This window comes from Neofelis nebulosa, chromosome 15, assembly GCF_028018385.1.
Source record: "Neofelis nebulosa isolate mNeoNeb1 chromosome 15, mNeoNeb1.pri, whole genome shotgun sequence".
Lineage (NCBI taxonomy): Eukaryota > Metazoa > Chordata > Mammalia > Carnivora > Felidae > Neofelis > Neofelis nebulosa.
This window is the reverse complement of record NC_080796.1, coordinates 18,289,981-18,310,948: the sequence shown is the minus strand read 5'-3', so window position 1 is coordinate 18,310,948 and position 20,968 is coordinate 18,289,981. Positions and strand designations below refer to the sequence as shown.

At 40.2% G+C, this 20,968-nt stretch overlaps 1 protein-coding gene across 3 annotated transcripts in view; it reads left to right on the top strand.

Annotated features, from left to right (window-relative positions):
- The window catches only part of NME7 (NME/NM23 family member 7), a 262,956-nt gene that overhangs the window by 189,017 nt on the left and 52,971 nt on the right, over positions 1–20,968 (top strand). For 2 of the 3 annotated variants that reach the window (XM_058700810.1, XM_058700812.1), the window contains one exon: positions 18,352–18,459. In XM_058700810.1, coding sequence (XP_058556793.1) covers positions 18,352–18,459 — 108 coding nt within the window. Of the gene's footprint in view, positions 1–18,351; positions 18,469–20,968 lie in introns of those variants that run through there. The other variant, XM_058700811.1, reaches the window with a different exon arrangement.

Sequence of the window (20,968 nt, the reverse complement as noted above, 5' to 3'; positions counted from 1 at the left end):
CAGAGGAGACATTTATAATTGAGTTGTTGTGTGCTCAGTAAATACTAACCAAACACCTAGTGTGTTCTAGACTGTTCTTGGCACTCAGGATTTAGCAGGGAACAAGACTGCCCTGATCAGTACTTTTTTCCTTTTTTTAAAATTCAAGCCCAACTAACATACAGTGTTATATTCGTTTCAGGTGTAAGGTGTAAGGATTCAACAATTCCGTACATTTCTCAGTGCCCATCAAGATAAATGTACTCTTAATCTCTTTATCTATTTACCCCATCCCCCTACCCACTTCCGCTCTGGTCACCACTCGTTCTCTATATTTAAGAGTCTGGCTTTTTGTTTCTCTCTCTCTCTCTCTCTCTTTATTAATTTGATTTGTTTCTTGAATTCCACATGTGAATGAAAGCATATGGTATTTGTCTTTCTCTGACTTATTTCACTTAGCATTATATTCTCTAGGTCGATCCATGCTGTCCCAAAATGGCAAGATTTCATTCCTTTTTCTGGCTGCAAAATATCATTGTGTGTGTATGTGTGTATATAGCCTACATCTTCCCTAACCGTTCATCTATCGATGGATGGATAGCTTAGGTTGTTTTCCTATCTTGGCTATTGTATATAATGCTGCAATAAACATAGGGGTGCATATATCTTTTCAAATTAGTGTTTTTGTTTCTTTGGATAAATGTCCAGTAGTGGAATTATTGGATTATATGGCATTTCTATTTTTAATTTTTTGAGGAGTCTCCATACTGTTTTCCACAGCGGCTGCACCAATTTGCATTCCCACCAACAACGTACGAGGGCTCCTTTGTCGAATTGTATACATTCTTATTTTTTTAATTTTCAATTTATTTTTAAATTTTTTTAGTTTTATTTTTTTATTTTTAAAAATTTACATCCAAATTAGTTGGCATATAGTGCAACAATGATTTCAGGAGTAGATTCCTTAGTGCCCCTTACCCATGGGTCCCATCCCCCCTCCCTCCACCCCTCCCGTAACCCTCAGTTCTCCATATTTATGAGTCTCTTCTGTTTTGTCCCCCTCCCTGTTTTTATATTCTTTCTTTTTCTCCCTTCCCTTGTCTGTTTTGTCTCTTAAAGTTCTCAATGAGTGAAGTCATATGATTGTATGTATTTGGGGAATTAACCCCTTATCAGATGTGTCATCTTCTCCCATTCAGTAGGTGGACTTTTCATTTTGTTGGTGTCCTTCACTGTGTCAAAGCTTTCTATTTGATGTAGGGTCAATAGTTTGTTTTTGTTTCTCTTGCCTTAGGAGACATATCTAGAAAACTGTTGCTGTGACAATATCAGAGAAATTACTGCCTGTGTTCTCTTCTGTGGTTTTTTATGGTTTCAGGTATCACGTGTAGGTCTTTACTACATTTTGAGTTTATTTTTGAATATGGTATTAGTTTCATTCTTTTACATGTAGCCGTTCAGTTTTCTAAATACCGTTTATTGGAGAGACTGTCTTTTTTGCATTGTATGTTCTTGCCTCCTTTCGTCATAGATTAATTGTGTAAGCATACATTTATTTCTTGGCTCTCTATTCTGTTCCATTGCTCTGTGGCTGTTTTCGTGCCAGTACCATACTGTTTTGATTACTACTGTTTTCTAGAGCATCTTGAAATCTGGGATTCTGACACCTCCATCTTTGTTCGTCTTCATCAGATTGCTTTGGCTATTTGGAGTCTTTTGTGGTTCCATACAAATTGTAGTATTTGTTCTGGTTCTGTGAAAAGCATTATAAGTATTTTGATGGGGATTGCACTGAATATATAGATTGCTTTGGGTAGTATGGACATTTTAACAATATTAAATTAATTAATTAATAAAGTTAATTCTGATCCACGAGTATGGACTGTCTTTCATTTGTTTGTGTCATCTGGAATTTCTTTCACTGATGTTGTACAGTTTTCAGAGTATAGGTCTTTCACTTCCTTGGTTAAATTTATTCCTAGGTATTTTATTCTTTCTGGTGCAATTGTAAATGGAATTATTTCCCTAATTTCTCTTTCTACTACTTCGTTATTAGTGTATAGAAAGGCTACCAATTTCTGGGTATTAACTTTGTATCCTGCAACTTTACTGAATTCATATATTACTTCTAGTAGCTTTTTTGTTGAAGTCTTTAGGATTTTATATGTATAATATCATGTCATCTGGAAATAGTACTGATCAATAATACCCTTACAGAGAGATAGCCAACATAATTCCAGTTTATGACACAAGGTCCATTGCTAAGTACCCTTTGTAGCACAGAGAGTTATTAATTCTAGCTGAGAATTGGGAAATGCTTCATGGAAAGACTCTTCTTCTGGAGGCTTCGAGTTTCACTGACCAGAGAATAAGAGGAAAAACATGCTAGAAGGAATAGCATGAACAAGTTATGGTGAAATAAAAACACATTCCAAACCCGGGAAGAGCGAATAAATGTATTGATAAGCTTCTCCACTCTACTGTGTTTGATGGGCATGTTGATCATCACAGAGTATAGACAGGACTCAATGCAAGTTGTAAAGAAAGGTTCACTGTTAAGGCAAGTAGGTACATCTTCTGTTATATCCTGGGTCCACAGACAAATTTTGCGTTTCTCTTTCAGTAGCCTTTTTCACGTCTCAGTAGTTTCTAAAGCATAAATCGTACAGATTTGTATGAAGTGATGAGGCTAAAAGAATCCCTCAGGGCAAAATTGAGAAGCACCTTGAATTACCATACCCTATACACTTGAACTTAGTGGGGAGCCACTGAGGTGATCGAGTCGGAAAAAGCTACCTTGCTGGCCTCCCTTGCCCCTTGCTGAACTAGTTTAAGGCAGTAGTTGTGAAGGATGGAAGGAAGTTCACAGAACCTAAAAGATCCTGTGAAGATCCTTGTGCTCCCAGAGCACTTCGCCTTGTGTCTCCAGTAGAACTTTGGTCACCTCGTGAGGGTTTTCACAGTGGCATGCTGGGTCAGCTCGCACCAGCTCACAAGATCCCCTTGTTAGCACCACTTCCCGTCTTCACGTTCTGTCATGGCAGGAGTATTTACACCACGGAAATGAGCGAACGATACAAATCAGTTTATGGTTTATGTTTTGGTTTTGGACAGCTCTTTGTTAAACAATTCCTAGAACGTCGCTAGCTGTTTATTTACTTGACGTCTCGTAAGACTGTGACTTCTTAGAATAGAAATGTTCAGTTAAACTTTATTTCCTTACCTCTGGCCCCAGGACCTCACATATTATAGGTATCAATACTCATTGAATAAATGGAGGGGGAAATTAACAAATGAGATTAGCAAATTAGGTAATGACTAACTGGTTGTGTGGAATGAATGAAATTGTTAGAAATAGTTTGAAATTCGCTAGCCTGAACGTTTGGGAGGGTAGTGATACCACCAGGAATGAAGGAAGATTTTTTTTTTAATGTGTTTAAAAATTTTATTAATTTTTATTTATTTTAGAGAGAGAGAGAGAGAGAAAGCATGAACAGGGGAGGGGCAGAGAGAGACACACACACAGAATTCAAAGCAGGCTCTGGGCTCTGAGCTGTCAGCCCAGAGCCTGACGTGGGGCTGGAACCCATGAACCATGAGGTCATGACCTGAGTCAAAGAAGTCGGACACTCAACCAGCTGAGCCATCCAGGTGCCCGAGCCTCTGACTCTTGATTTCAACTCTGGTAATGATCTCGTGGTTTGTGAGATTGACCCCCACGTGGTGGCCTGTGCTGAGGGTGGAGCCTGATTGGGATTCTTTCTCCCTCTCTCTCTGCCCCTCCCCTGCAACCCTGTTCTTTTGGCTCTGTCTCTCTCTCTCTTTCTTCCTCTTTGTCTTTCTCATTCTCTTTCTGTTTCCCTTTCCCTTTCTCTTTCTCTTTCTTCCTGTCTCTCTTCAAAATAAATTTAAAAAAAAGAAAGAAAAAGAATTGTTTTATTCCAGCAATAGAAGAGAAAGTCGGATTTCTATAAGGCATTCCGAGCATTGCTTTGGCAGAGAAAAGGAGAGATCAGATAGTCTGGAAGAGAATGAGGAAATGGAATTATTTTTTTCTATGTAAATTTTGTATTCTAAGATGATAGTTTACGATTCTGCTACGGAGAAAGTGAATTTCAGGGGATTAAAGTTACCTCTTAGAATATAAATCCCAAAGAAAAGTTTTTCTTTTCAAAAAAGCTGTTACCATTTGGGACACTTGGGTGACTCAGTCGGTTAAGGGTCCGACTTCAGCTCAGGTCATGATCTCACAGTTTGTGGGTTCGAGCCCTGCGTTGGGCTCTGTGTCGACAGCTCAGAGGCTGGACCCTACTTCGGATTCTGTGTCTCCCTCTCTTTCTTCCTTCCCCCACTTGCACTCTGTGTCTCTGTCTGTCTCTCTCCCCCCCCCTCAAAAATAAACATTAAAAAACAAATTTGTATTAAAAAAAAAAAGCTGTTGCTGTTAAAGACTAAAGATGAGAAAAAAATCTAAAATTACCTTTTTACAATAAAGACTTGGGGAAAGAATACAAGATACTTCTGAGAGCAACAACACTAATCTGAATTATCTAAGTAAAGGGGCATTCTGATTTATCAGGTATTCTCATTCATAGAAAAATTCAATGTATTTTGTGCACAAATGAGTACTTGTGAAAAAAAAAAAACAATCCGGAAAATAATGATGACATTGTAACTATGGTGAAGTTTATTATTTGCTTTCTAAATGAGGCTCTTGCCTCAAGATCCTATGTAAGAATGCGATTTATTCCATTCTAGAGCAATAGCAGTCATAGAGAAGTTCAAATAAGCTGAAAGATGATTAACTATAATGTGAGCTCTAATGTTTAGGGTGAGTTGGTCCTTTGGTACACTGTGGATGTTCACCAGAAGATAGCCCTTCTGGAAATGTAGGTGTGTCTTAATATGCCGACTGGAAATTCACTTGTGAGCATGCTTCTACGCCTAATGCCACTCTGGCGGATGGCTCCCATCTCATATTCACCTTGTGGTGTCCTGTATCTGTGATGAAACAGCAGTGTCATCCTCCGTCACGGTCACGGAAGAAGCCACTCGCAGAGCTGTGGGATTAGTGCTGAGAGTTCTTGATTCCATTCTGAGACAGGTGTGGCCTAGTTTGAGCAAATCTGATCTACAAACCCATCAGTTCGCAAAACAGATGAATTAAGGAGTGGTTACTTTCATTTCAAAAGGATTTGCTGCAGGGTTCCTTAAAACAGGCGTATCTAAAGGGTGTAATATGCCCAAAAGCCCACTGGATTATTAGTAACCAAGAGGTCTAGTTTCTCTACTGGCTAGGTAACCAGATTAATGAAGTGTATATATTTGAACATGTAGTCATTTCCTTCATTTATTCACTCCTGCACTAAATCCTTACTACTGTTAACTCAGGGAATCTTTCATGAGCATTCTCTGTGTGTTGGATATACAACCATTGTAGTCCTTGTCCTTAAGGCATTTATAGAGGCAAGAGTGAAACAGATGTGGAAACAAATCACTAGAGTCAATCTTTGATGGTGGAGGCAACTGGCCTGTTGGGAGACCACTGTGGTCTAAACAAGGTAAGAGAGTGAATTGTAGGGGTAGACCCATGGCAACTTTGAAGGGAATCGTAAGCAGGCCTTGGGCAGCTTAGGAAATTAAGAGTCTGCCCAAAGTGGTTGATCTTTGTATATAGTCTTTCTTCGGTGCTTGACAGGAAGTCTAAGACTGTCCGTAGAACCAGGTTATCCACACCTACAAAAGGTGAAAATGGTCTGCGTTATCAATGCAACAGGGGATTGTGAGGTGCGTACGAAATGTTATGTCTTTTTCAAAATGAAAGTACAATGTAAGTGCTTCATTGTTAGCTGTAATTTTAGGAGTTTATTTATAATATTACGAAGGTGATGACTGTATCTACTGTTGGGTGCCTCCAACTTGGCCAGACACTTTTAGACATTTGAGGGGCGTTATCATTCAGCTGAGTCCAGTGCGCTGAGCCTAGGCCTTTAAAACACCAAGATATTTCCACTAACTGCTGAAATTTATGTTGCTACTCTAATATATAACATATATAATGTGAAATTTTATAAACTTTCTGTCCTGTTTTATAATTTGAAACACACCTATACTAAGATGAGTTTGTTAGACCACTGGAACTATTGATTTCAAGGTCACCGTACCTGCATCTAAGCCAGAAGTTGCTGCTGCCGCCTCCACTGCTGCCACCTGCGCTGACTGTCACGGAATCTGGTGACTTAGGCACTCAGTCTGGCCACCACAACTGCCTCCAGACCCTTGTGTGTCCCACCCGAACTTGCAGTAGCAACACCAGCGGGTTGATGGCCTGTGTTCAGTTCTGCCTTCCAGATCTCATTGGTAGGACATAATTTACATGAAGGACTCTAGCCAAGAGGGCGCCTAGAGAATGTAGTTTTTTATATTTCTAGCCTCCATCTAGAAGGAGGATAGAGTGAAGGGTTGAGAGAGCCAGGCTATAGAATCTGCCCGATCTTATTTATGTTGCTTATTCCGAACCATTTGTAAGGCCCATGAACTTCTTGCGAAGAGGGAGAAAAACGTCGGAGCCAGAATATTCAAAGAGAAAGTTTGTGTTTTCACGCCTGAGCTAGGAAAGGGCCTGGTGGCTTTGAAAACTGGAAGAGGTGGAAGTGACTAGATTATTTCAAGTGCAGGTGGAGAAGTAAGCAGGAATCCGATCATGTAGGCTTTTCTAAAGCATGTTAGAATTTTAGGTTTTCTCTTAAGAGAAGCATCTTAGGTAGGGAAATGGCATAATTCAATTTGCATTGTATAGCCTCACTACGATTGCTTTGTGTAGCATGTATGTAGGATCTAGGAGACTGCATAAACCAGGAAGAGTGAAATCTAAGAAATCAATAGTCTAGGCAAGACAATATGGTGGCAGAGCGGAGGAACAGAGAAATAGACCGATGTGGACTATATTTCAGCATTTTATTGACAGGACTTTGTAACAAATCGGGTGATAGAGGTGTCAAGAATGGGTCCCAGCTGTTTCATTGTTTTGTCCCTTTAGGGGAGTTTCCAGGTATTGAGCTCTAAGTTTTTTTCAGGAGAGTCAAAGAAGATTGTGTCACAATTCTCTGTTTTATCAGGATGGGGTAGACTGTGGGGAGCGCTTCTTTTTGGGGGAGAGACTGAGGATGCCTTTCAAGTTTCTCAGTAGTAATGTGACTCCACTTCAAAGGTTACGTCTCCTAAATGCAGCATTTAGGAAAGCCAGAATATAGGAAAATATTTACCAGAAAGTTATGTCGTTTTCCTCTATACTAACGTGTATATGTTCACAGACGTAATGTAAATGTGTCCATGTGGGTTTTGCTAACATATGAAGTAATTTACCTAAAAGTGACTAAGAGACTTGCCCAGCTATTTGAAAAGAGAACAAAGGGATCATCATTTTTTATTTAAAAATAGCACGTGTATCAGCCCGTGCCTATTGTTGGTAAGGTAGCGAACAGCTCAGGAAGAGGCCGTGATGAGTATGGCTTGTGGTCTGTTGAAGCCTAGTGCAAAAGGCAAGATTGAATTGGCTAAATGTTTTACCTGAAGTCCCGTTTAATTATCACCCTCTTCAGGTCCTATAAATTTCGATTCCATCTAATTTCTGCCTGATGAAAAGTGAGATGTGAAGCCTTTCATGGGTTCCCAAGCCGCATGTTTTAATGATTCCTCATATTTAAGCAAATCACATGGTCTCCAAAGCTAATGAGATGAGTGTATTTACTGTGAATTCTCTGACGGCTCACTCAGTGAGACTAATACATAAGTAGTTGAATTTAATTTTGCAGTTACTCTTTGAGTCCTGTGCATAGGTTCTAGAAGGATCCTAGATTTGCAAAAAGTAGCCTTTGGATCTCCTCTCTGGTCCCTTCTCCTACTTCTAAGTCCTCCAATGTTCCATTATCATGTTTTAGTTGTGAATTAATTAGTCTCATATTGCTCATGTCGCAGGAATATAAAACTGTAAAGTTAATATCAAGTTTCATGCAAATGGAAAAACGTTTGAGGGTCAGATTTGGTGGGGTGTTTTTGAAGTACCAGAGGAGTCAAGGAGAGAACTAAGCATATACTTTTTAACATGATAGGACTTGTTGGCTAAAAGCACGAATATTTGCTGCTTTCCATATGGTGGCTGCTTCATTGGTCTTTGAAAGTTCTTTTACCCTTATTGTCTATGAAATGATTTTCTGTTTTGTTTCTCAGCTATTTGAGGTTTGCCAAGACCTATGCTCCTTCCTCTTTTAATGTGCATCCATTTGTCTATATCATTGCTAACATGGTTACCCTATAGTTTATAGAAGACTTTTTTCTTTTACTTAGAATTTTTTCAAAATTAGACCAATGACCAGGTGTGCTTTTCCACCACGTGCCACTCATTATATGAATATATTCCATAGCTGATCATTAAGTTGTCATTCTCAAAGGCTCTATAATCAGCAAATTGCACAAATCTCTTCCCAGTTCACCTCTTAAGTGGAAGGTCATTTTCACTCTTGCATATCTCTGTCATATTGTAGAGAACAGAAACAGTGTGGCTTTCTGTGGAAGCAGTTTTTCTTTGTCCAGACTTATTTTATGAGTCTGACTTATAATTCAATAAACAATATTTACAATGCACACAATAAAAGAGTAATTACATAAATCTTCTCTCATTTGTTTTCAGTATTTAGCTAGTCACCATTCTACTTAGTGCATTGTTTCCATGTCTTAGATTTAGAGGTCATTCCTTAAGCCAGAATTCTTCTGGCACCGCCCCCTCCGCCCCCCCCCCCCCCCCCCACCGCAGGATTACCAGAGCGGAATTTTTAGTCCTTATGGGGAGCCGTGTAATAACCAAGCATTTGACTTGATGGAGCTCAGCAGGCCAGGTTGTGGTGGCAGACAGATCTGCCAGGAGTTTGGTAGAGTTTGAAAGACTGCCGACCTTCTAAATGCGAGTAAATGTGGGGCTTTCAAGAGTCTCATTTGTTGGGGCGCCTGGGTGGCGCAGTCGGTTAAAGCGTCCGACTTCAGCCAGGTCACGATCTCGCGGTCCGTGAGTTCGAGCCCCGCGTCGGGCTCTGGGCTGATGGCTCGGAGCCTGGAGCCTGTTTCTGATTCTGTGTCTCCCTCTCTCTGTGCCCCTCCCCCGTTCATGCTCTGTCTCTCTCTGTCCCAAAAATAAATAAAAAACGTTGAAAAAAAAAAAATTTAAAAAAAAAAAAAAAAAAAAAGAGTCTCATTTGCTCAGCATAACCCATCACTTACTAAAACTGCAGTAACTTTAAGCAGTTATTTAGGATATGTAAATTGCGTGTTGGTAATTCTTGTTGCTTTTGTGTATCTGAGATTCATTTCCGCTTCTTCAGACGGGGGCTTGGGGGGCTGGTTTTCACCGTAGTGTACGAGGAATGGGACAGCATGAATCTGTTAGGAACAAGTAGGGAAAATCTGCCAGGAAGTAGAGGGGGATAAGGATCTGTGGAGGATTCTTCTGGGCTTTCACTTTCAGTATTGCAGTATTTTTTACTTCTACAGACATATATGAAATTTTATAGTAATCAAAACTAAAATCAAGGTATCAATACTTTTTCAAAAAACAGATCAAATGAAAGCCTCAATTTTAGTGAAAAGTGAAAGAAAACTATGAAGAAAATACGTGTTCTACAGCTTTATGCTTCGTCATTATCATTTACTGGCATGATATATTATTGTACCAGTAAAAAGACTTTCGGTGGTTTACTTATAGATTATTGTCTAATCTAAGTTCTTAGATCTTAAGATCTAAGATTATTGTCTAATCTAAGTTCTTATTACTTGATTATTTAAACTTTTACCTTTCTTCTAAAATTATCATTAAAAATCTTGAGAGACGTTATATATTTATTAAAAGGTGCTTGAATATTTGGTTGGACTGGCTTTGACACATATCAAAGTATCCCCCGTTTCTGTCTCTTTAGGAAGTGTCTCCTCCCATTTCCTTTCAATTCTGAAGTCCTACTAATAAAACCAATGGCCATTACCTATTGACTGTGACAGACGCTTTTCGAAACACGGGTAGTTCTTCCTTCCGTTCTCACCGCAACCCTGTAGTTAAGTCCCATTTCTTTCCCTGTTTTACAAATGAGAACTTTGAAGCAGGCGCAGAGAGGTTGAGTAACACGGCAGGGTCACACAACTAGTGAGTGACAAAGGCAAAATTCAAATCCAGAGTCATCCCCCACAGCTGTTGCCCTCTGTTACTTCTCCATCCCGGCTCCCTGAATAGAGATGTTGTCATTTTATGTCAGTCAGCAGGTATTTAGCAAGCATTTACTGGGTGTTTATAAATAAGACAAGGAATATCGAGGAAGTTTTATATCGTGTTAAATGTTGAGAGTCTAATGGGAACTTACTAAAAATAGGCACACACCAAAAAACATAAAATGCAAGTCAGAGGGCTCGTACTACGACCATTAAGTTCCTCTTGAAATGGTGGGAAAGGGAAGATTACTCTGGGAGGAATTCAAGTTAGTTTTGTAGAGGAAAAGGTGCTGGTGGGATTGAAGCTTTCAGGGAAGGTGTGAGCGAGGCCTCAAAGGTAGGTTTAGGCAGAATGTCGAGGACCTTGAATGCTGCACTAAAGGGGCTTGGGCATTAGGCCATTACAGGTGAGTAGCATGATAATATTTGCATTTTAGATACAAAATGAGAGCAGCATGAACAGCGAATTGAAGGTGGCTTAATGGGCTTGGGGAAATAGAGACTGTCTGCAGGATGAGTGGGCATTAACGTGGCAGATAATCCCCTGCTCTTCCCATCCTCAGGAATGGTTGGAGATAGATTGTATTTCGCATTGTTTTGTCTTATCTTTTATTCTGAAGAGTAACTCCCCAGCAATGCTGGAAACAGGAAAGAATGCCTATCATTAGCAGACCATTCACTCTGAAAGGTAAAAAGCAGACAGGTTTGGACGGGGAAGGACAGCCACACTCCACAGCATGCAGTAGAGGACTGCTCAGAGAAGACAGGGGCTCTGGCTGTGCTGCACGTCAGACACCGTGGCCTCCATGTCAGGAGGGGCGGGAGGCCACGGGCAGGGTGATGGGCGGGGAGGCTGCGTGGCGAGCCGCTCACCTGGGCAAGAAGGCAGGTGATGCTTTTGGCCGCAGCCCAGGGCAGTGAATCTGGAGCTTTAGCTAGAGGCAGAGTAGTGGATGGGTAGCTAGTATCACACCGAGGACAAATGGGAAGCCCCACTCCTGTAGGGACAGCAGCCAGCCCCACCTGTCGGCATGCCTCCGGCGTCCATGACAGGTAAACAGAAGTTTCCAAACAGGAAGACGGAGAGCCCGGGATTGCAAGTCATTCGAGGTTAACCGGTGCCGTAAGGAAGACACCAGATGCAACCAACAGAGCCAGTGCCTAAGGAAACCAAAGTAACAGGCCTAACAAGGAGTCTTTACATAAGAGGAGGCAGTATCCTCAGAAAGACCTAAGGAATATCGGATCTATAAAAAAATATAGATAGTGAAAGACTTAAACACAATTTTTGAAATTGAAAAAAATAGCAAGTCAGTAGGGTGACACCATGGACCCAGTTTAAAAACAAAGTAGGTGACAGATCAAACAGAGGAATTCCCCCAGAATATAGTACAAAAAGACAGATGGAAGGTATACAAGAAGAGAGAGAGGGAAGATTGAACCAGAAGTCTCAACATTTATTGCATAGAAATAGCCAAAGGAAAGAAGAGATGAAATGGAGGAGAGAAAACAGTAGAAGAAATAGAAGCTGATGTACTGAATTGGACTGTGGACCGTGGAGCAGAGTGACGGGTCAACGACCATTGCCTAGATAAAGAGATAATGCAAAACCTTCCAGAAAGGAGAAGAAACTCATTACCTAAAAAAGGATGGTAATCAGGTTGCAATTGTCTGCAGCACCGTATTTGTCATAGATGCCGTGTCTACACCATGCGTCGTGTGTGTGTGTGTGTGTGTGTGTGTGTGTGTGTTTGTACCCATGTAAGTAGTAGATACTACAGAGGGCTGCTCATATCCGCCCCCCACCCCTCGGCTTCCGGACTGAGGTGCCCATTCCCCAGCTGTGTGTTGGCTGCTGACAGTAATTCCATCATTATTTCCCATATTGCCCTCTGCTGAAGAAAGCCACCTTGCCCAAGGTCATAGCCCCTTCCCTGGAGTGGCCTGTATCCAGTGGCGTGTCAGTTTGGAGAGATCAAGGCCTCACCTGTTTGCTACAATTCAGGTTGACTCTGAAGGGTCATCGCAGCTCCGGGGCTCACTGTGGGGTTATCTAAGGCTGCCGGTGTTACTCATTGAAGTTCAACTTCTCCCTCTTCCCACTCCCATGTTCCTCACTTGCCCACAAGTGTGGATGCTGAGGCCACCTCCCAATAGACTTCCTGCATGCACACCTCGGAGTTGGTTTCCTCAGAGCTGGTTTTGCCAGAGAATGCAACCTGTGCCGTATTCTCTTCAGCCACCCTTGAGACATTGACGAAAATTGACTACGTGTTAGGGTGCAAAGAAAATCCCAACGAATTCCTTCAAAGGAAAACCAAAAAGACCACATTCTCTCACCACAGTACAATGTGATTAACAACAGTCCCCCCAACCACCAACACACATGCGTCCCCCCCCCCACACACCTCTTCAGAATTCAGGTGCTGTGCATACAGCAGTCACTTATATGAAAGTAATGTTTTAATGAAAATGGTGCATACCAACTAAAGTAGGTACAGAACAAGTTCTTACGGAACAGTTTGCTCAAATGGAGTCCTTTCCAAGTGTTTCTTCCTAAACAAAATTATAAAAAAAGGAAAATAAGTAGTGACCTTCACAGTTTCACAAAGTACATCTTGTTTCACAGAATGGCAGCTTACCACCGCATAAGCAGAGTAGATGTTCAGTATTGGGTGCTGACGTGCCAGGAAAATTACGGGGGACAGACTGAATGCAATGAATTTGAAATGAAACATAAAGCTATCCTTATTTTCTAGTTTACCAAAATGTTTTTCTTAAATGCAGTACATTGGTAACTGACATTTGATACAACCTTGGAAGGAAGACTTAAGTAATTAAATAAACGCAAACCTTTAAAATGTGCTCAACCTTTTGGGATGAGCACTGGGTGTTGTATGGAAACCAATTTGACAGTAAATTTCATATATTAAAAAAAAATAAAAATAAAAATAAATAAATAAAATGTGCTCAAGTGAGATGGACTCAGATGTGAATACTGCCCAGCATGTTTGCATCCTAAGCTACAGCCGCCATCGCCCTTGGTGACTTCCATCTCCATAGAGGTGGTCCATTGAGTACTTTGGTCTCTTTGTGTGACCCTCCTTTCTTTAGTATTCTTGCCTTCCGTGTGACCTCAGCCGTGGTGACACCTTAAAACTGGTCATTATAAATCACTGTAACCCCGTCGGAGAAGGTCATTGGAAAGACGTGACCGTCAGTCGACCCAGTCGATCAGAGGCCCCCCACCCCCATTCCCTGTCCTTGGAAGGTGGGTTCTGCTTGCCTTGCTCCCCACCAGTGGCTGCTCCAAGGACGCAGCCTTAAGCTAATGATACGGAGTTGAGGACACCCGCACAGTATTTGTGACTCAACCCAATTAAGGTTAAGATGTGGCTGGCAGGTACAGGGATCCCTTCATCTTGCTGCCACCCAAGTTCCTCTTGCTTATTAAAACTGCCGCTACTGACCTCTTTCTTCAGTTTCTCCCTGCCCTCTGAGTACCGGGGCCAGTTTCAGATGACACCCGGCAAATCCCAAGAGGGTTGTGAACCAACACACCCTCCCCGCTCACTTCCAGTAACTTCGAGTATCTCATCCCTTAACTTTCCAGCTCACTTCTTCTCACGCCGATTTTAATAATCCTGCCACCAGGAGCTCCAATCCATTGATCTACCTTTTCGTTGTCTCTCGCCCCTCCAACCCCAGGCCCTCACTTTCTTACTCGGTGTAATGTGTGTTGCCCAATATTATTATCATCACTACCTTGAATACACCTTCAACCCCCCTCACTCCTCTCTTGTTTTGCTGTTTTCTTTTGGCAAAGCCCCGCCCTTCGTTAAATTCAGCTTTCGACCAAATGCTGAGTGTGGCTGGAGAAGAACACAGCTATCCTGAAAGATCTCCCTCTGCGTTCATGACTGCTCACCTAACCTCACTAACAAAGGGCCTGACGGGGTTCCTCAGTGCTGCTCGGCAGTCACATTATACTTTCCCGGTTCATTCACTTTCTTGCTCTTAAAATGTATTCCAAACCTTCTTTTCTCTCCTGACATCCCCAAACCTCCTCCCCGGCCTTCCCCTCAGCTGATGACAGTCTTGCTGCCCTTTCCACCGCACAATAGAATCAGTCAAAAGAAAACTTCTGGAGGGAATTTTAGAAATGTTCCATAGTTTGTTTAGGGGGGTGACTACTGAGTTGATCCATTTGACAAAATTCATGGGGCAGTTACGCTTAAAACCAACACGTGTTGGGGCGCCTGGGTGGCCCAGTCAGTTGGACAACTGACTCTTGATTTCGGCTCAGGTCATGATCTCACGGTTCATGGGATGGAGCCCCATGTGGGGCACTGCACAGAGCCTGCTTGAGATGTTCTCTCCCCCTCTCTCTGCCCCTCCCCCACTCACTATCACGTACGTGTACATGCATGCACGCTCTCTCAAATAAAGAAACTTAAACCGATACATGTTATCTGTGTAAATTATGTCTCAATAAAAATTACAAATGCCTTCAATAGGTTCCCACCGCTGCACAGAACCACTTACCTGCGTCAGGCTCTGTATTTGGTCTTGTTGCTCAGGCTGGATGCTGCTTGGCCTAGATAGGGCCAGCTCCCCTACTCCTGCACTCGATTCCATTACTCCAGCATTTCCTGCTTCTCCTTCCCGCTTCGTCTCCCTCCTGCTTCCCTTTGTTGGGTTTTTCGTATCAGCGTGTAAATGTGCTATTATTTTTTAATTAATTAATTTTTTCATTTACATCCAAGTTAGTTAGCATATAGTGCAACAATAATTTCAGAAGTAGATTCCTTAGTGCCCCTGACCCATTTAGCCCACCCCCCTCCCACAAGCCCTCCAGTAACCCTCTGTTCTCTATATTTAAGAGACTTTATGTTTTGTCCCCCCTCCCCGTTTTTGTATTATTTTTGCTTCCCTTCCCTCATGTTCATCTGTTTTGTATCTTAAGTTCCCCATATGAGTGAAGTCCTATGATATTTGTCTTTCTCTGACTAATTTCACTTTGCATAATACCCTCTAGTTCCATCCACATAGTTGCAAATGGCAAGATTTCATTCTTTTTGATTGCCGAGTAGTACTCCAGTGTGTGTGTGTGTGTGTGTGTGTGTGTGTGTGTGTGCGCATACACACACACACACACACACACACACACACACCCCGCATCTTCTTTATCCATTCGTCCATCGATGGACATTTGGGCTCTTTCCATACTTTGGCTATTGTTGATGGCGCTGCTATAAACATTGGGGTGCATGTGCCCCTTCGAAACAGCACACCTGTATCCCTTGGATAAATGCCTAGTAGTGCCATTGCTGGGTCGTAGGGTAGCTCTATTTTTAATTTTTTGAGGAACCTCCATACTGTTTTCCAGAGTGGCTGCACCAGTTTGCATTCCCACCGGCAGTGCCAAAGAGATCCCTCTTTCTCCGCATCCTCGCCGACATCTGTTGTTGCCTGCGTTGTTGATGTTGGCCATTCTGACAGGTGTGAGGTGGTAGCTCATTTAAGCGTGCTGTTATTTCTCCCAATTTAAAATTCACCCTCTCCCCCAGGAAAACCTCTCTTCATACCACTTTTTTCCATTTACTACTCCATTTCTCTTCTCCCCTTTTAGCAAAATTCCTTAGAATACTTGCCTGTATTCACTTTTCCCAGCTCTACTCCCCTTTTCTCTGGAAACCACATTAATCAGTGTTTTGCTCATCTGCAGGCCTCTGGAACCACTCCTGTCAAGGATATCCATGACTCCATATTGATAGATCTAGTGTTCAGTCCTGAGTCTTTACCCTGCTTGACTTCTCAGCAACATTGGGCACTGTTGAGGACTCTCTGTCCTTGACATTTTTCTTCACTGCCTTCTAGGAGAGGACCCTTCCGTAACTCACCTTACCTGCTGGTTGTTTCTTTTCCATCTCCTTTGCTCATCTCTCCTTGTCTCCTTGGTTTTCCAATGATACGGTGCCCCGATGTGTCATCTCACTGCCTTCACAATCTTACCCAACTGGTACCTTTAAATGTCTTAATGCCGTGGACCCCCAAATTGTCATTTGCAGTTTAAAAGACTCCTCTGAAAAGTACACTCATACCCAACCATGTATTTGAAAACTTCACTTGGATATCTAATAGGCAGTCCAAACTTAATGCATTCAAAACCAAACTATGGAGGATTTTCCCTACCAGTTGAAGATTTACTATAAAGCTATAATAATTAAGACAGTATAGTGTAGATACATGAATAGACAAAACGTCCAATGGAACCAAACAGCAAACTAATAAATAGACTCATACCTACACGGAAATCATATAATAACAGAGCCATCACTGGAGATTGGTAAGGAAGGAGGAAAACTATTCAATATATGGTGCTGGGGTAATTAAATGCCCATAAGGGAAAAATGGAAATGGATGTCCCCCTCAGATTATAGCTAAAGTCAATTCTAGGTGGATCAAGAATTTTATTTGGAAGGCAAAATCTAAAGATTTTGAGGACAATAGAGAAGAGTATCCCTAAGTTCCTAGAGCAGGGAATAATTCCTTCAGAAACAGCACAAATCATAAATGAAAAGTTTGATTAATTTCATTAAAATTTAGTATTTCTGTTCATCAACAAAAGACATACTAAAGAAAACCCAAAGACAAGCTTCATCCTGGAAAAAGATACATGCATCGTAAAAAGTGACAAAAAAAATAGAAGTCAGAATATATTAAGAATCATAATCAAAAAGAACAAGAAAAGCCTAGTAGAAAAATGGAGAAAAGACAAGAATAAGCGTCTTACAAAAGTGGATGTTTATGAAAGGACACTAAACTTCTCTAGTAATTCCAGAAATGTGAACTGTAAGAATACAGTGAGACACCATTTAACACCCACCAGTATGGCAAAATTAAAGAGTCAGCCAGTATGAAATGTTGGATTTTATGTGGATAACGGGAATTATTATGCATTGATGGTTGAGGGCAAATTATTACAACCACTTAAGAAAATGGCTTGACGGTACTTAGTATAATTGAATATGCATGTGCAGACAAAACTCTTGTACGTATACACTGTACTATGTACAAGAATGCTTGTAGCAGAATGTGTGTGTGTGTGTGTGTGTGTGTGTGTGTGTGTGTGTGTGTATGTCAAAAGCAAGGAGTGGAGAAGGAAAGGGGGAAAGAGAAGAAATTAGTTCAATGTCCCTCAACAGGAAACGGAATAAAATATGCTCAGTCATACATTGGATTTATATAGTAATAAAAACAAATGAATTATGACTATAACAACATGGAGAAATCTGAAAAACAGTGTTTTGAAAACTAAACAAGGGAATCTTTAAATAAAATTGAGAGTAACGGGCACCTCCGGGTAGACGTAGGGATGGGATAGGTGGAGTCAGGATAAAGTCCCACACAGGGGACTTCAAAGTTACTGCTTTATTTTAATTCACCTAAATAGTGGGTACACAGGTATTTGTTTCATTTGTCAAAAATTTTCATATATATTAAATACCGTTTTTGTAAGTAGATGTCAGAATTAAAATTGAAGTTTTGGAAGTGCTTCACTTAGAATAAAAAAAGACTAATAAGTAGGTCATGAATACTCCCACATCTTTCTTTTTTTTTTTTTAACCTCTTGTTTCTTTTACCCTCAAGCTGGAGTTATTTGTAACCATTTTCCCCGCTCATATGAGCTAGTACCAAAGCTGATACAACTGTAACATTTTGAGAAATCTTTTGAAATCCATGCAAACTAATTGATTTTAAATCAAGTTGTTAGGGCACAAGTCTTTCACAGTAATGAACTAGGTTCATATTTTATGTGATCCCCATAATCTGTTGATAAAAAAGATTATTTTTGATTATTTTTGATTATTATTATTATTATTATTATTTTGATTATTATTGCCCTCTCGACTTTACAACAGGCCACAGAAAAAGCCTAGTGAATGAAATTTTTCATCGCTCAAAGTTTCATGCGTTTGTGCTGTTTCCAGGAAAAATCAGTGCCATCAATGTATACGTGTATTTCGTAAACAAATAATTCAAGTGTTTCCTGTAGCTGGTGTTTTTCTTATTAACACTGTATGACTGACTTTAATCTATATGTGAATATGTATTTAATAGGAAATTGCCCGGCATTTACGCCCTGGAACGCTCAGAGCAATCTTTGGTAAAACTAAGATCCAGAACGCTGTCCACTGTACTGATCTACCAGAGGATGGCCTATTAGAGGTAAGATAAAGAAAGGTAAACATCATATTTGTATTTCAAACTTGTAATTTCAGCAGTTCTGGCGTGTGTAAGAGACCTTTTAATATTCTTGGATTATATACTATTACTTGGCCATCTGATGACTTCAGACTGCAACTTTAAATGACCAAATTGTAAGATGCTGTGTGTAACTCAAAGAATTAAGGTATTTTTGTGATTGGCATATATTATGTAGATGGCAATATTTTAATGTATACATTAACAATAATTTTAAAAAACGAAAAGCTATGGGGTGCCTGGGTGGCTCAGTTAGTTAAGTGTCCAACTTTGGCTCAGAGCATGATCTCACGGTTCCTGGGTTTGAGCCCCGCATCGGGCTCTGTGCTGTCAGCACAGAGCTGGCTTTGGATCTTCTTCTGTCCCCCTCTCTCTCTGCCTCTCCAGCGCCAAAAATAAACAAACATTAAAAAAAGAAAGAAAAGCTACAGGATTCATTAGATAATGTGAAATGTGTTTTAAAATCAGGTAAAAATACCATTACCTTAAGTTTCTAGTCATAAAAACACGTAAGGAAATTAAGAAGTCAAATATTCAGTGTGATAATATTAAAAGTAATCGTTACCATTTACTGACTATATGCTGGGTTCTATCTAGCATGATGGATAAACACTTTGTATAAATTAATTATTTTAATCTCCAAAGGAACTTTAATAGGTTATTACTATTATGTCCATTTTTTCAGTAAAATAAATTGAGACACAGAAGTTAAGTAGTAACATTCTGAAATCAAACCGCTCCTATAGGACAGAGCCATATGTTGGCCTCTCATCTGTGTAATTAACATAAAATAGAAAACAATGAAAAATTATAAGAAAATATTAGTGAATATTAGTCTGGTTGGGTTTTTAAAAAGTCATTTCTAGGCCAACAGCAAATAAACTTTAAAAAAAAATTGAAATTTCATTTTGCAGTTTTAACGCTTTCGTATGTCAAAAGGAACTGAAGTGAAATGAAAAGACACATGATAAACCGAAGTGATTATAGCATCAATGACAGAAAACGATTGACACCCTCAAAACATAATTATTTTAGAGAGTATTATTTATGTTTTATGTCAAATTTATCAGTCTTTTTTTTTTTTTTTTTTTTGCCTCTCAAGTCATACAAAGAAAAAGTCTTCCCCCACGTTTTGTTTTCATTTTCTTACATTGAAATGTTCAGTCCACCTGGAACTTGACGTATAGTGTCGGGTGCGGACTAGTCAGCTGTCACAACATCGTTAAATCCTTCCATGCCTTCACTGTTACTTCTCATTTATTAAAGGCTTATACACATCTGTGCCTGTTTCTGAACTTTGTCTTTTTCAATTGGCCTGTGCCAACAAAGTACTGTTTTTATTATTGTACTTGATACTTTGAAAAAATTTTCTTGCTTTATTCTTGTAAGTTTATTCCTCCACAGGAACTTTACCCCACTCCCCCAGGATGTAAGCGGGACCTTGACTAACATTATGCTTATAAATTAATGTGGAAGTCACTTATCTATAATTGTGAGTCTCCCAACTGTGTATGCGTCTTCTTTTATGCAAGCAATAGGGTGTTTTTTCATAGGGGTCTTGACGTGGCATATTACATTTATTCTCATCCGTTTTTACTTTTGTTGCTATCGAGAGTGACTTTGTTAACTCCATTAAGGTTTTTTGCTATAATCCAAGATGTTAATGTGATAAACATGTGATTACATGTTAATGTATTCTTATCTAAATTATGCACCCCGGTACGAAATTTTGACATACTTGTGAAATATAAAAATGTAACAAACTTCATTTTATAATTACCCAGGGTATGCCATGTTTATTTAAAATTTTCGCCAACTTTATAAATAGTCCTTTTACCTTCTGAGGGTTTAGGACCCACAGACTAGGTTTGAGTACAGACTGTTCAGTGAAATTGAAATATCATTAAATTATGAAATGTATTATTTTATGAAATTTATGAAACTTATTTTGTTTATTACAAAGCCGTTTACTAAATGACTAAAATCTCTCTAACTTAACTGCTCGGGAGATTTCATTGTGTTAATAACAGTGTGGTTTAGAGAATTCATCAAAAACCAGAAGTTGTAGCTGCAGCAGCCTGGTGATTCGTACTTGACGTAACCTTGGATAAGTCCCTTTTTCTTTCCATGTCTCACTTTTATCAGCAAAACGGAACAAAGACTGCTGACAGAACCAAGGGATGTTCTCCTAGTTAGGGATTAACCGTTGCAGATTGTTACTTGGCTTTAAATGATAAAGTATTATAAAACACTTAGAAGTCAAAATTGTTATCTGTTCATAGGTCTCTAAAGCGAAATTCAGAGCGACGTAAAGACAAGCTGTTGGATCAGGGGAGCCCTTTATCCTCCTGCTCATTAAGAGAACACCCTTTAGATGTAGGTTGACCATAAAATGGATTGCCTAATCCAGGAACTTTCCGAAAGGCAGCTCCATTCAGACAAGATGCTAGGACAAAGGACATAAACTGGAACT